General features: G+C 43.2%; 1 protein-coding gene across 3 annotated transcripts in view; it reads left to right on the plus strand.

Moving 5' to 3' along the window:
• The window catches only part of NUP214 (nucleoporin 214), an 82,011-nt gene that overhangs the window by 39,245 nt on the left and 28,039 nt on the right, over positions 1–14,727 (plus strand). For all 3 annotated transcript variants that reach the window (XM_080927262.1, XM_080927263.1, XM_080927264.1), the window contains exons 24-27: positions 1,142–1,241; positions 7,458–7,533; positions 8,573–8,651; positions 12,349–12,439. In XM_080927262.1, the coding sequence (XP_080783388.1) occupies positions 1,142–1,241; positions 7,458–7,533; positions 8,573–8,651; positions 12,349–12,439 (346 nt within the window). The remainder of the gene's footprint in view (positions 1–1,141; positions 1,242–7,457; positions 7,534–8,572; positions 8,652–12,348; positions 12,440–14,727) is intronic.

The raw sequence follows: 14,727 nt of genomic DNA on the forward strand, positions 1-14,727 counted from the left end.
ATACATCTAGGAAAGAATTGTTAACTACACAAAGAGGCTCAGATCTGTGATCCTAGCACTCGGAGGCTGACTGAAGCAGACTGTTACAAGTTCACAGCCAAATGGGGATATATTGTGAACTTGGGGTATGCCTAGGTTACAGAGTGAAACCCCCGTCCCAAACAAAAACTAAAGACAATTAAATAACAATAAATCAAGTTTAACTATAACCTTCTTAAGGTACCTAAAACACATAATAAAGACAAGATAACTAAGTTAGATTTAAGCTTTCAGAACACACTTCTTTGATACTCTCTTTATTTCCTAGACAGATAGCATCTTAACATTACACTGATCAGTCCCCATTTAGCCAATTATTTGAAAAGTTAAGATTTGTTAGGATTTAGGATGATGTGCTCACTGGAAACACTGTGACCCTCATACTCTCTCTGAGAGCAAGGTTTTAAGCTGGAGCCACTGTTACATGTTAAGATGAATTGTGGGTGATTTGGGGATGTTCTCCCAGCTCTTCCACTGGAGAAGGAAGGGAGAGTTCCCATAGATTCACAGGCTGCCTGGGATTTGCTCTGTTGTTAATAACAGGATGTCATTAAAGGTTATGAAGTATGATGGAAAATAAGACAAAAAGGATTAAAAAGCTGCTGGTGGGGCACCTGTGCTGGTACTAGGAAGGCAGAGTCAGCTGCATCTCTGGAATGTGAGTCCAGCCTGCGCTACTTTAGGCAGCTTCTATGTTTGCACATTTACCCAGAACCTGGCACCTCATAAGCCTTTGGGAAAGGAGGACAGTTGAATGAATGGCATCAGCCCTGAGCTGAAAGCTGTTAATCCTCTGGGTGTTGCCACTCCTTTCAAGATGAGCCAGCAGTATGGTAGGTATCCGGGTTCTGCTGCAGAAATCTGGCCAAGGAATTGTCCCTCTGTGCCAGTAAGTTTTATTAGATGGTGAGAAGTTGGCTCCTTGGCCTCTGGTAATAGTCAACCAGGTGTTGTATTGACTGCTGTGCTGACTAGATTTCCTACATTTGAGGTTGCTGTCTGCCAGAGGTTATGTCCTGGTCCTGGGCATTCATTTCTATAGAGATATGCTTTTTAATCCTTTACAGGAGTTAATGTGGTTCTCTCTCTCCTGTTTCCATAGCTATGAGCACTCTAACAGAATCAACTTTGAAGAATGTCCCTCAAGTGGTGAATGTACAGGAACTGAAGAGTAATTCCTCACCCCCTTCTGCAGCCATGGGGTATGTTAAGGCTCTTCTGTGTAGTCACCCCACAGTTTGCTATCATGGAGGCAGTTTGGCTGAAGGGAACACTCCTGTCACAGCTTTTATAGAGCTTTGGACTATGAAGGGATGGGGCAGCCATTACTAAGTTTTTAGGAAGGTGGACTTTTCACCTTGCCACCCACTATAAACTATAAGCCAGGTGCGAAGTTTGATAGACCCAGTTTTTTTTTAATGTTCTCAGGGTTCCAAATTGGCCTTCAAGTCCTGCTGGCCACTGTGTAAGGATGGTGAGCCATGGAGAATGACAGTGCCCTTTCTGACTTCCTCTCGCAGTATTTCGACTCGACATTTTTCATGAAGAAGCAATATTTAAGAAGCAAGCAGCTATGCTTGCAGAGCTTCCACTTCCCTTCTGTGCTGGTTTAGGCAAAATCCTTGCCAGAGCTCACTAGCCTTTGGTCTTCATCAGGGCTGGTGTTGTGTGGTGCCAACCCCTCCCCCACCAGGGCTCGTGTTGTGTGGTCCCCCCTCCATACGTGTACATATATTTCCTTTAGCAGCATTGTTCATGTCCTAGTCTGCACATGTTTCCTGTAGAGCAACTAGCTTTCCTGTGCTGTCTGGAAAGCTGGGAGATTTTCCTTTGGCTTGAATTGGAGATCATCAGGGACTAGTATCTTGAAGGGACCCATGGATAGTCAGTGGCAAGGTGAGCAACTACAGGACCTGTGTTTCTGTACTGTATTCTTGTCTCTGTTGGCACTACAGAGCAGGCCTACCTACCTAAGGCTCCTTTTCTTGGATGGCTGTGCTATGCTGATGCTAGACTTTGGCTGTCTGCATGTTTGTCTATTTACCAACACTTCCTGTTGTAAAAATTTCTAGTTTTCTTAGAGTCAAACCAAATTTGCCCTCTTTGCTGTCTTGGAATGACTTGAAGCCTTCCTTGGAATGTCATTTGGACCAAGGCTGGTATTTGTGGTTGCAGAGAACTGTGCAGTGGAGTCTGGGAACTATAGCAGATTCCCACTGTACAGAAGGTGGGAGGCCACCTAAAGACAGTGTTTTGTAAGGTTGGGCATATGGGTGCAATGTGGGCTGGTACTTCTCAGACACTGACCACAGGAGAGAGCACCTTTGTGTGCTCATCTTACTTCTTTCATGCTGCTCACCCCTGAAGGCAGGGCTTCCCTAGCTTTGCTCTTCAACACAAATAGCCACATGGTGTAGGAAGAATCTTCTATTTATTATCTTCTATATGTGTGTATGTGCTTGCATGAGTTTATGTGCACTGTGTGCATGTAGGAGCCTGTGGAGGTTAGAACAGAGTGTCCTAACCCCAGAACTGGAGTTACCACTGTCTTTGTGAGCTACCCTGCATGGGTGCTGACGACTGAACCCAGGTCTTTGCAGGAGCTCTTAACACTGGGCATCAGAATCTGATAACATTTTCTCACCCTTTCCAGAGTTGGACTCTGATACAGTTGTTGAGCATAAACACCAAATACCTAAAGCAGTTTCTTTTTATTTTCATTTTCTAGCATTAAAATCCTTTTTTAAAAATTTTTTATGTATATGAGTGTTCTATCTGATGTATACCTGCAGACTAGAAGAGGGCACTGGACTCATTACAGATTGTGAACCACCATGTAGTTGCTGAGAATTGAACTCAAGACATCTGGAAGAGCAGCCAGTGTTCTTAACCACTGAGCCATCTCTCCAGCCCCTTAAAATTGTTTTTAATTACATTTATTTATGTTCATGTGCTTTCATGTGCCAAGGCACATAATGGAGATCAGAAGACAACTTAGGGGAATTGGTTCTCCTTCTATCCTATGGGTTCCAGCAATCAAACTCAGGTCATCAGGCTTGACATGTCACTAGCTCTTTAAATAGTCATTTATTCAATAACTGATAATTCTGCAAACAAGTGAAAATTGATCTGTTTTACCACCTTCCCCATGGATGAGTTCATTGCAAAATGACTGACGTTCAGGGTCTTGTAAGCAGCTGTTTGTAAAGTGGATTAATTTTGCAATTAACTAATCTTAAGTGATACCACACATTTCACTGGAGGATGAACTTGCATATTTCTGCTCCCTGTGTATTGTGTGCTTGTGAGGCTGTCCTTTCTCTTTAGCTGAGTCAAATCCATAGCTGTTCACACTCCTATATTGCTCCCTGCAGAGCATCTGCTATGAGTGTGGTGCTTCCCTGGGGCAAGGGAGAAGGTGTAGTGAAGGTTTTCATCCCTGTTGTCACTGCAGGGACCTCAGCTAGGAGGCCACCAGACAACCAGTTTCACACTTGTTTTGTTGCAGTGCTGTGTGATGAACACAGGATAGGTTCTGGATGCTTGGAAGAGAACATATCTGGGGCACAGTGGCACAAGTGAAAGACTCAGACTCACGACCATATGTAATGGGATCTTATGCCCTCTTATAGTGTGTCTGAAGACAGCAAGGGTATACTCATATGCATAAAATAAATAAATCTTTAAAAATTATAATTAAAAAAAGACATGCATCTTGGCTGATATTATAACCATGTCATGTTACCTAGGTTCATAGTCTTTCACAGAGACGTCTGGCTAATATGGATTAAGGAGACCATCAAGTACATGCTGAGTCTTGCTGCTGCTGCTCCTAAGAGCTGTTGGCCGTGTTTCATAGAGTTTAGGAAAGACAACACAAAGTGAAACAAAAGTAAGCAAGTAGGCTCTGCACATACATCTGACTATTTTTTGGTGTCTAGTTCTGTACAATTCAGTATTCTCAAAAAACTTGTTACTGAGGTAGATTAGCTAGTTATTCTTCCTCAAATTCCCATATAGTTCGGGGTATGGTGAATCATACTTGTCAGTCGGCACTGAAGCGGCTGGGGCACGAGGAATGCCATAAGGTCGATGTGAACCTAGGCTTTGTATAGCATGATTCTTTCAGAAGAGAGAGGAGTGAGAACGGGGGCGGGGGATAAAATCTGCTGTTTCACCTACTGATTTTCTTTTCTCTATAAAGTCTGGCTATCTTGCAGCACACTGTGGCCCTACAGTGCCACTCCTGTGTGCACTCCCAGGCGCTGCTCATCTTTGCTCTTGTGATTTCCTGACCTGATTGATTTGTGGTTACTGGGTTTGAAGGCTTGGTTTATATTTCTTTTTCTTTTTCCAAATTCATGGCAAGGAAAGGCTTGTTTATGGTAGTTTCTAATACCCTCTCATTCTGTGCTTCAGTATTTGTGTGCCATTGAGTCTGTTTGCTTGCTGGGTGATCAGAACTCCATTAGGCTCTACGGTATTCTGTTTAAATGCAGCATGTCTTCAAGTGAGAGCCCTGGTACAGGACAGCACACTGCCCTCAATAGTCTCGCAGTTTCTCCCTCCACCTTTGTGTTCTTACTAGACATTGAAATCTGCCTGCTTGGAAATGGAGTTTTTTAATTACTTTTTTTCATTTGTTTTTAAGGTAGGGTCTCACTGTGTTGCTATTGGGTTTTGAACTCACAGGGATCCATCTGCCTCCGTCATAGGAGAAACTGCAGTTACCTTTAAGAGACTTTTAGAGCCTTTGCTTCAGAAACAGACTTAGCAGAAGTGATAGTAGCTAACAGGTGTGTCTCCGTGGGCAGGCTTCAGGAAGGCCTCAGTGTATGTGGGCTCTGCCTTGAACACAGTTCCTCATGTCGTGGTGACCTCCAGCCAAGTTATCCTTGTTGCTACTTCAAAACTGTAATTTTGCTACCGTTATGATTCATAATATAAATATCTGTTTTCTGATGGTCTTAGGTGACCCCAGGTAAAGATCATTTGATCCTCCAAAGGGATCATAACAGGTCAAGAGTGGCTATACTAATTAAAAGATGCCCACACCCTTATTTCCAGCCCTTGGGAGGCAGAGGTAGGCTGATCTCAGACTTTGAGGACAGCCAGGGTTACACAGAGAAACCCTTCCTCTAAAAAAAAGTCCAATAAACAAACAAACATTTTTATTTGTTTCTCTTTTTCCCTCTAGGTTTGTTTCTTGTTGTTTATCTTCTAAGCTGCCCTCTTTATTTACTTGCCTCACTTCCAAATGTATAATTCATTAGGTCTCCTTTGGTTCTGCCCTGTTTTATATGCATATTTATTAAATGATATTTGCTAATAATTAAGGTTGTCCAAAAGAAGACCTGTGTCTCTTGTTTTAGACCAAGCAAGTTGTTGAACTAGGTGAAAGAATGAGTTCCCAGCAGTGGGCTTCCTTTTTAGAGGGGTGTGTGTGTGTGTGTGTGTGTGTGTGTGTGTGTGTGTGTGTGTGTGTGTGTTTGGCATGCCTGTGTGTGTGTGTGTTCTATGTCTGGTGCAAGTATGGTCCAGAACAGGGCATTGATTCCCTAGATTTGGGGTTAGAGGTGATAGTGAGCCAGGATTTGAATGTGGTTCCAATGCAAGTGCTCTTGCCACTGAGCAACTCTCTAGCCCAGTTGTTTGCTTGTTTGTTTGTTTGTTTGTTTTGATAACAGTATACAAGCAGTGTCAAATCCATTTCAGGTTCCTCTTGTTACTCAAAATATGGCAGTGCTGAGCCTGGCTTTCCCAAAATACTTCTTTCATGGACATTTCTCGTGTTGGCATCCTTCATTTGCCTGTGTTTGTGCAAAGTCCTTTGTGCACTCATTCAGGCTTGTACTGTTTGCTCATTGATCCTTTTAGTCAAGGTGGAGATTTCTTTAAGCTGGTTTGTTGGTAGTTGTATTGGCTGCTTGTGTCAAACAGCACTTCACTAAAGAGATATCACATGGTATAGTGTTCTATTCCTCCTGGTTTTGTATTTGGGAATTCAGGATGCCCAGGAGACGTGTGGCATAGTCACAAGTAAATAGAACAGTGTCCGTGCACAACTATGCCTTTGTGATTTAATTACCATCATGTTGTCGCTAAGTTTTAGCTACAAATATTTTCCAAGATTTGGATAAAATACTGGTTTTTAATGTTCATTTCTAGTTTTACATAAAAGAGGTTCCCTGAGCTCAAACTGTTCTGTCAGCAAGTTTGCTAAATCCACTCCAGGATCTTGGGTCCCAGCAGTCAGTCTTGCCTGCACATTCTGGGTCTCTTTTGGAGGAGGGCAGGCACAGCACCTGAGGCCCTGAATGGTAGAGTATCTCAGAGCACTCCTGCATCTTCTTTTGCTCTGGCAGAATTATCATGGGGGTTTTGTTTCACTGAAAATGAGTCTGTTTTTCTTCTCCAATCTAATCAAGTCTGGAAAGTTTATATGTTGTCCCACAGAGAATTTAGATTGACCATTAAGGAATAAGCCATTTGCTGATTTCCTCTTTCAAACAACAACAACAAAAAAAAAAAAAATCCTTCTGAGACCAGGTTTCTATAGCCCTGGCTGTCTTGGAACTCACATAGAGCAGGCTGGCCTTGAACTCAGAGACCTACCTGATTTTGCCTCCTGAGTACCAGGATTGAAGGCCTGTGCCACCACTGCCTGGTATCAAATTAATCTTTGATGAGAAGTTACTAGTAATCTTCCCTTAAATCTGAAGAGTTCTAAACATTCACATCCCCCAACTACAACTGCTACTATCTATTTCAGTTAAAGTAACTGCATTGAGGACAGAGGAATTGAAAAGCTCTTCCTAAGATAAGAACTTGCATCTGTGATGGAACTGACAGGTGGATTCTTCATAAGCTACCACAAGCACGGCAGTCAGGCTAGTGAAAGGTTCCTTGGAAATTGGTGTGAACCTTTGTTTACAGAGTAACCAAGATGCAGGCTGGAGATAGCAGGTGTGTTGTGGAATCCACAGGTAGCTGCTGTGTTAGCATCCAGTCTTGGGCAGCATCTTTACTATATGTGCGGCTGATCATTTGTGCCTCACATTCCTATTGAACATCTCTTTTTCATGATTGAAAAAGAATTGGAACTTCCTGATCCAGAGAGGCAGGAAGGAAGAATGCCAGTTGTCCCAATAAGAACAGCACTGGAAATGGTTATAAATTGTTTCAGGGAATTGTAGGTAGGAGAAAATTTAACAAGGTCGTTGGTTTGAATTTTATATAATTGAAAACCCAGATTTCATTTACAATTAATTCTTCAACATAATGTCTGGTGAGTTTGGTTGGGGTCCAGACATCTATGTGCTGCCCCAAAGTGTTTTCATGTATTGCGTAGGGAACTGGCTTGAGGATGAACATGTTTGTTCCTAGTAATGTCTGAGCAAATGCTTTCTGTCTTTCAGTTCTTCGGTGCCACACTCAGCAGCCAAAACCCCCCATGCGGTGTTAACCCCAGTGGCTGCCAGCCAAGCCAAGCAGGTAACTTACTGGGGTGTTCTTCAGCAGTATGTCTCAGTAACTGAAGGTCATTTTATGATCTAACTTCATTTAAATGAATGTGATTCTTAGAAAGGGCTGTTACTGCTTTTCCGTAATTCATGCCGGTCTTTACATGATTAACCAGTTGAGGCCACTGACTTTCTGCACTCGTCATTAGGCCCTGTACTAACAGTGCTTTGGATGAGATGTTTTAGTTTGCCATTTGTTTTGTTTTTCTTGACATTATCTCAGTCCATGTAACTGACTTGTATAGTAGGTGCTTAGATATGTCCCTTTTGCGGCTGCCAAGGTCATTTGAGTCACGTGGGCTCATCTAGTCGGTTGTTGTTAGAAACAGCTAGGATCCAAGGCTGAATGATCTGCCCTTGGTTCTCCCACTATACTGTTGGAAATCGGTGATGGGTATGGACTGCCTTACTCCTGCAGCTCTCTGGAGTTTCCCAGCAGTCCTGGTTTCTCTCAGATCTGTCTTGGAGATGAGTAGCTTTAGATTGCACTCGAATCCAGTTTGAGACTAAACCATTAGCTGCCGACAGTGGGTTTCCGACACCGTCCCATGCCTTAGTCTGCCTCTGTTCTCCATGGAGGACATCCAGAGAGTAGGGCACACATACAGCATGGTAGGAGAGGCAGAGGCACTGGGCTGCAGATGGAAAGCCCGGGTAGTTTTCGTACTCATGGTTATAAACTCACTAATCGCTGGTACTGTTTTCTTCAGTCCATCCAGTCCTCTACCAAGTATTCAAGTGCCTTTTATGTGGCAGACACTGCTCTAGGTACTGAGAAGTCATGCAGAAGCCTCCAGTATAATGTTTCATTTTGTTATTTTTTCCTTTTCTCCTTTTCTTAGGTAATTAAACTGAACAAGTATTTGTGTATGCTTAGTTTATGTTTTTACATTTTTGTTTCTCATGTTCACTTATTCCAAGGATAGCTAGCAGTTTAACATAAATGGTTTTTTTTGTTTGTTTGTTTTTTTGTTTTTTTGTTTTTTGTTTTGTTTTTGGCTTCTGTACAGGGGTCTCTGATAAATTCCTTCAAGCCATCAGGGTCCACGCCAGTGTCCTGTCAGCTGTCCTCTGGGGATAAAGCCGTAGGTGAGTCTGCATGAGAGTGAAGATGAAAAGTGCTCCCAAGAGTTCCCTTGTATAGACCCCAGAGCAGGAAGGCTGATGCCAGATTCCAAAGGCCTCTGCTATGAATTGTGAAGACATCAATAAGCCCTTTGACAGTTAATAAAATTTGGATTTTAGACTTTGGATTTTTTTTTTTTTTCTAAGAAAAGCAGTAGCAATGTCTTTGCTCTCACTGCATCATCCATTTTTAGAAAGAAGCATGTTAATTAGCTGAACATGGTTCTCTCTTCTCAAAGGGAAAGAGCTCTCATACCTCTTGATGCCCTTGCAAGTACATTACTTTCTTTTCTTTCCTCTCCTTTTATTTCCCTTCTCTTTTTCTCTCTCCCTTCCCTTGCCCCACTCCCTTCTTTTCTATGAGACCCTAAGGGGTGTGTGTCATGTAGCTCAGGCATAACATATCAAATTTGATATGTAGCTACAGATGATAGTTTTGCCTCTGCCTTTCCAGGATTCTGTGCTTGTACAACATGCCTGGTTTTGTACAGTTCAGGACTTTCTGTGTGCTGGGGAAATACTCTCTCAACTGAGCTACATTCCCAGCCCCTTTAAATCAACTAGTCAAAAATCAATAAAACAGATAAAATACAACATACTGGTTACAGTGTAAGATCCTATTAGGTAAGCTAACAGTGCAGGTTTTATAGCTTCACAGACTTGCCAACCAACTCCAGTATAAATAAATATCTTTAAGTTAGTTTTTACAGTAAATGGAAGTGTTTTGACCATAGTATGAATCGCCAAGGTTGTGCTGCTCCAGGGAATGACCTGACTGGATGGGCAAGGGAACGAGAAAACCCAGGGTTAGGTGGGCCAGCCACAGCATTCTAGGAGCTCAGTATGTTTATTTTATACACTTGAGCGGGGAGGCAGGGTTAGTACATACAGCTAAACAAGGATCCAGGCTTATAAGCTTGGTAGGAGCAGTCTCTGTAGGGAGTGGTCTCCAGGCTATAAGTAGGGTGTGGGAAAAGCTCCAGTGGGTGTTTTCTGCACAAACAATCACATTCACACTTAGTCCAGGAGGGAAAGCTTTGTCCTTTCCCTCTGGAGCTGAGGCATTAATCTTTGACATAGCCAGGACCCTGTCAAGCATTACACATTTGCTAAGGACTCCCCATACCTGACCACTGGAAGCCTCTAGCCATGAGCATCTCCCTCAGTGTCTGCCATTGAGCTCCTGTAGCCACTTGGTGGGGCACTCACAGCTTCCGTTGAATAGCCTGACCACTGGAAGCCTCTAGCCATGAGCATCTCCCTCAGTGTCTGCCATTGAGCTCCTGTAGCCACTTGGTGGGGCACTCACAGCTTCCGTTGAATAGCCTGTGCTGACTTGGTTCTGCACACAACTCCGTGTCTTACTTTCATTCACATTTGACAGCAAACTCAGAAACTGAAGGGCACACAGTACCTGCCCACTTTCCATAATGGCTACCAGTCACTCAGACACTTCTTCGTCATGCAAAACCTGATTGAAGTTCAAAGTGTTCTTTGTGTGACCATGCACTCACATGTGCACGTGTTCACACACACACACCCCACTATAGGCCAAGACAAGTTCAGCAAAGACTTGAGTCGGTTTAGGTTAATGTTTTTGAAAAAGTTCCTAAAGGCATGACCTTACTTTCTCTGAAGGACTTTGTTGCAAAGCCCTTATTTCACTTAAAGTTAAGACAGACTGGAAGAGAAGTCCACAAAGAAGGCCTTTGTGGCAGTCCTGACTCAGGTGGTAGTTTGGCCTGCATCTCTCTCAGCCCCTCACTGTTCACTGCTGCCTTCTCTTGCAGGCTTAAAGAGCTTTTCTCTCTTAGCTGGGAACATCTCTGAAAACCCAGCATGCATTTGTGGAGACCTTTTTTATTTGAAATAAAGTCTCACATGGTAGCTCAGGCTAACCTGTAACTCACTATATCTAGCGCACTATAACTCATGCTAGCCTTGCCCTTGAGCTTATAGCAATCCTCCTGCTTCAACTTCGCAAGTGTGGTAGGATTTACAGCTATATTTCTCTCATGCACGCTCACTCGCTCTCTTTCTCTTTCTCTCTTTTTTTTACCCTGCCTCCTCCCTCCCTTCCTTCCTCTCTCATCCTTTCTGTATTTCTGAAACCTGTAGAATAACTCTCCTACTCATTAGTAATACAAATAGTTTCTTATAGCCAGGTGGTGGCAGCATACACCTTTATTCCTAACAAAGGCTGGCAGGTCTCTGTAAGTTCAAGTCTGGCCCATTCTACATAGTGAATTCCAGGTCAGCCAGAGTTACACAAAGAACCTCTGTCTGGGGGGGGGGGGGGGAATGATCTTGGTTTACTGATCTTGGTTTACATGGTTATGTGCAAAACTATCAGTATGAAAATATAACATGTAAAAAATGCAAAGCTACCCTGGGAATCTGTTTCAAAGGTGCCCTTAAGAACTTTATGATCCTGGGCAGTGGTGGGTGCACCATATCACATCTTTGATCCCACCACTCCAGAACCAGAGGGCAGGGGCTTTCTATCAGTTCAAGGCCAGCCCAGTCTAGAGTGAGTTCCAGGACAGCCAAACCTACACAAAGAAACTCTGTCTTGAAAAAATAAACAAACAAAAAGACCTCAGTGTGTGTGTTCTTTTTGTTTGTTGTTGTTTTAGAATTGTTACATTATATAGTAGAAGGGGAGGAACATACTATAGTGCTCCTGTGGATGTCAGGTGACTTCTGAAAGTCACCTCCTTTCACCATGTGGGGCCCAGAGATCCAACTCAATGTCTCAGTCTTGACAGCAAGTGCCTTTCCCTTCTGGGCCATATATCTCACTTGCCCACTGCATTGTGTGAAGCACCTGACAGGCATTTTCTGTGTGCTCTTGTGACTGTATCCCTGCTCTTCCAGCCCCATTACAGTTGAACATTCTAGTCCTCTTCTGGCAGATTCACATTTATGTTATGGCCGCCTGGGATTGTGTCTTAGCAGCACTCTGCTGACAGTTGAGACACTGTGTATGTTAGTTATGGACAAACCTGCATGGCATCTTTCTACAACCCACATTGCATTTCAGTACTGAGTGTAGCTTAACATGGAGCTCATAGCCAGTGTCTGCTTAGTATCTGCTTCTAGAATGATCATGTGTAGCAAGTGTCCATTACCTCTATAGGTTAGGAAGGAAGGAGAGAGAGAGAGAAAAAAAGAGAATTGGTATTTGCTGAATTTCAAAAATAAATAAATAAACAAACCTGTGGGAAAGGCAGAAATGTATAGATAAGTATGTCTAAGCATCTCTGAGGCTATTGCTTAGAAATGTTTGTATATCAACTTGCTTGTCTTGGGATTTTCTCCCTATGTATATAAAAAGCATTTGCCAGTCAGTTGGTGTAGAAGATTGCATCCCATCCTAAGCTCTGGAGTCAGGCTGCATGGAGGTTGTTTTGCTGTCTTTTCTGGAAAGGAGAGTGTGACATGCCTTGACAGAACCAAAGAGCAAAACTATGAGACCTTGAGCACAAGGAGGTGACATGCCAGTTTCCCTTGGCTTGAAGATTGTTACAGGATACACTGGAAGTTCCAAAAACTGGAGCTTTGGCTCTGAGCAGCAGCACACAGTCTGAGCTATAGGGAATTACAGACCAGAACAACACTCCTAACTTACTTTGGAATGTCCTTATTTTCTCCATTTCAGGTCCAGGGACAGCCAAGACAGAGTCAGCTGCGACCTCGACTCCGTCTGCTGCGGGGCAGCTCAACAAGACTTTCTCATTCGCTTCCCCAGGGTCAGTGGGTGAACTTGTTTTCTGCTAAGTCACTATCAGCCAGATCCACAACAGCCCTGAGCTCTCACATCTGTGCCAGTACATCTGCAGACAGTGGCAATAGTTGGATGTTAGAACTGTTTTTCCTTTTGGTTCAGAGTTACTATCATATTTGCTTTGTTTATAAGCCTAAGCCTCCTTTCTTCTGGCAGAGAATGTTCACTTCTGTAGGTCATCGGGTGTAGCACACTAGGTGTTTTCATTCTAACACTGTTTGGTGATTAGTCAGCATGACTCTAGAAAGATCAGACTGTACTGGATTGGGTCTCTTGACCTGCACAGAAAATGTAGTGAAAGACAGTAACCATTCTGAAATTCTGATTTGTAAAGAGATGATAGGGGTTCGGGCTCAACAGAGACTCATTTAGCTGAGGCTGGCCTCAAATATGTTATGTGGCCAAGGATGCCCTTAACCTCCTAAACCTCCTACCTCTACTTTCTAAGTGCTGGAATTGTAGGTAAACCCACCAGCAATGAGGATCTGTTTTCAAGAAAACAGTAACAACCATGGGTGTGGTTTGAGAATCAGGTTGATGAAATGAAAAGATTTTTAAGAACTGAGAGGGGCCCCCCCCCTTTTTTTTTGGCAAAAGCCAGACACATTACTGAAGCTGGCCCTTCCTAGCTTGCCAGAAGCAGAGTGTGACTGCCATCCACGCCTGCCGGCACACTTGTTGCCACTGAAAGGCTGTGTGCTGTTTATGTTAGAGAAGCCCCTAGTGATTTCACTGTCTGCCTCTGTGCTTGGGCTCCACTTACCTCACTCCAGTTCTTTCAAGTGATGTGCTTCTCCGAATCCTTCAGCATAAAATGAAAAGAGGCACCGAGTTAAGTAGGAGGAGTTAAGTAGGAGGAGTTGTGTGCACATGGTTTCCATTGGAAGTCATTGCATCTGTACCTCCCAGGGATGAGAGAAGCAAATTTTAAATAGGCCAAAGTCAAGGATTACCGTATCCCTTACAAATACAATAATTAATCTTCATTTCTCTAAAATGACAGTGCTCTTCCAATTTGTAGAGAAAGCTGAAAAGATTTGGGTCAGAGAGCCAATGGCTGATCTACTTGATAAAATTTATTTGCCAAGGTTGAGACCAGCCAATAAAGAAAAGGATTTTTGCTTTTCAGTGTGATAAAAATGTGTAGCATGTCCTTAGGAGGTTTTTGCCCATTTGAGTATAACAATAAATGGCAAAACCTGAATTGTACATGTATCTATTATTCTCCTATAGTAACTCATGCCCTGAGGTTCTGATTCCACCTGCTTGCTAACCTAGGCCTAGTCTTGGAAGCTTCTTGCCTTCATACAATCTAATCTAGGCCTAGAATGTTTTCAGCCTCTGAGACTTGCTGCAGAATAAGCTCACCCTTTCTACTTATTTCTGAACTCTTTTCTGGCCTTTTCAACTCAGCTCTCTGGCTCACACTCCTCTCCAAGCTGACTGATTCAATCTGGCTTTTCTCTCGGCCTCTGAATTGCTCGGCTTGGCGTCAAACTACTCTAGCAATCCTTTCTAATCTTCTGGCTTCTTCTCATTCTCTGTCTTCACCTGTGTTCTCTCTTCAATCTGTCTCTGTAAAACTCTCCCCGGAAAACTGCCTCCTTCTCAACTCTTCTGTATCCTGCACTGTACTCTCCTGTCCTGCCGATCTCTCTCTCAAGTAGCTTCCCTTCCTTCTCTTCTGATAATCACTTTCAAGCACAGCTGCCTCCTTCTGGCATTATTTACTAAATTGAATAGGCTTGGTGCCCATGTTTTTTCAGTGGGAAAATCTGCATTCTTGCTGCTGTTAGCAATATCAGTCAATATACTGCTGCTGCATTCTCTGCACAGTAGCTCTTCTAACATGCTTCTTGACTTGAGGCAGAAGCCCAGAGAGTCTCCCTATTCTCCTTTCTGATCCCTTGCCAGCCTTTCCTTCCACTCACTAGGCAAGTTTCCGCTTCAGTGTCATCCACACATGCTTTATTGTGTTTTTACTGCTGCACTTTACTTTAAAAAAAAATAAGTCTTCCCAGGCCTCCTGCAGAAAACCCAGCCATCCAACTGAAGCCTTCCTGCTACTGCTCCTTCCTGCCTCCTCTCCAAAGCATGTGCCCTGCTTGGAGGTGCTAGGCACCTCTGAGTGCGTATTTTAACTGGGTTGTTACTGATCACTGGGTGTAAATTCTGCAAGGGCATATTGTATGAGTGAGTTATAAGGAGGAATGTCTAAAAGCGGATGCTGTGTTAAATTTGCTTTGTTTTAAC

This window comes from Micromys minutus (genome assembly GCF_963924665.1).
Source record: "Micromys minutus genome assembly, chromosome: 13".
Lineage (NCBI taxonomy): Eukaryota > Metazoa > Chordata > Mammalia > Rodentia > Muridae > Micromys > Micromys minutus.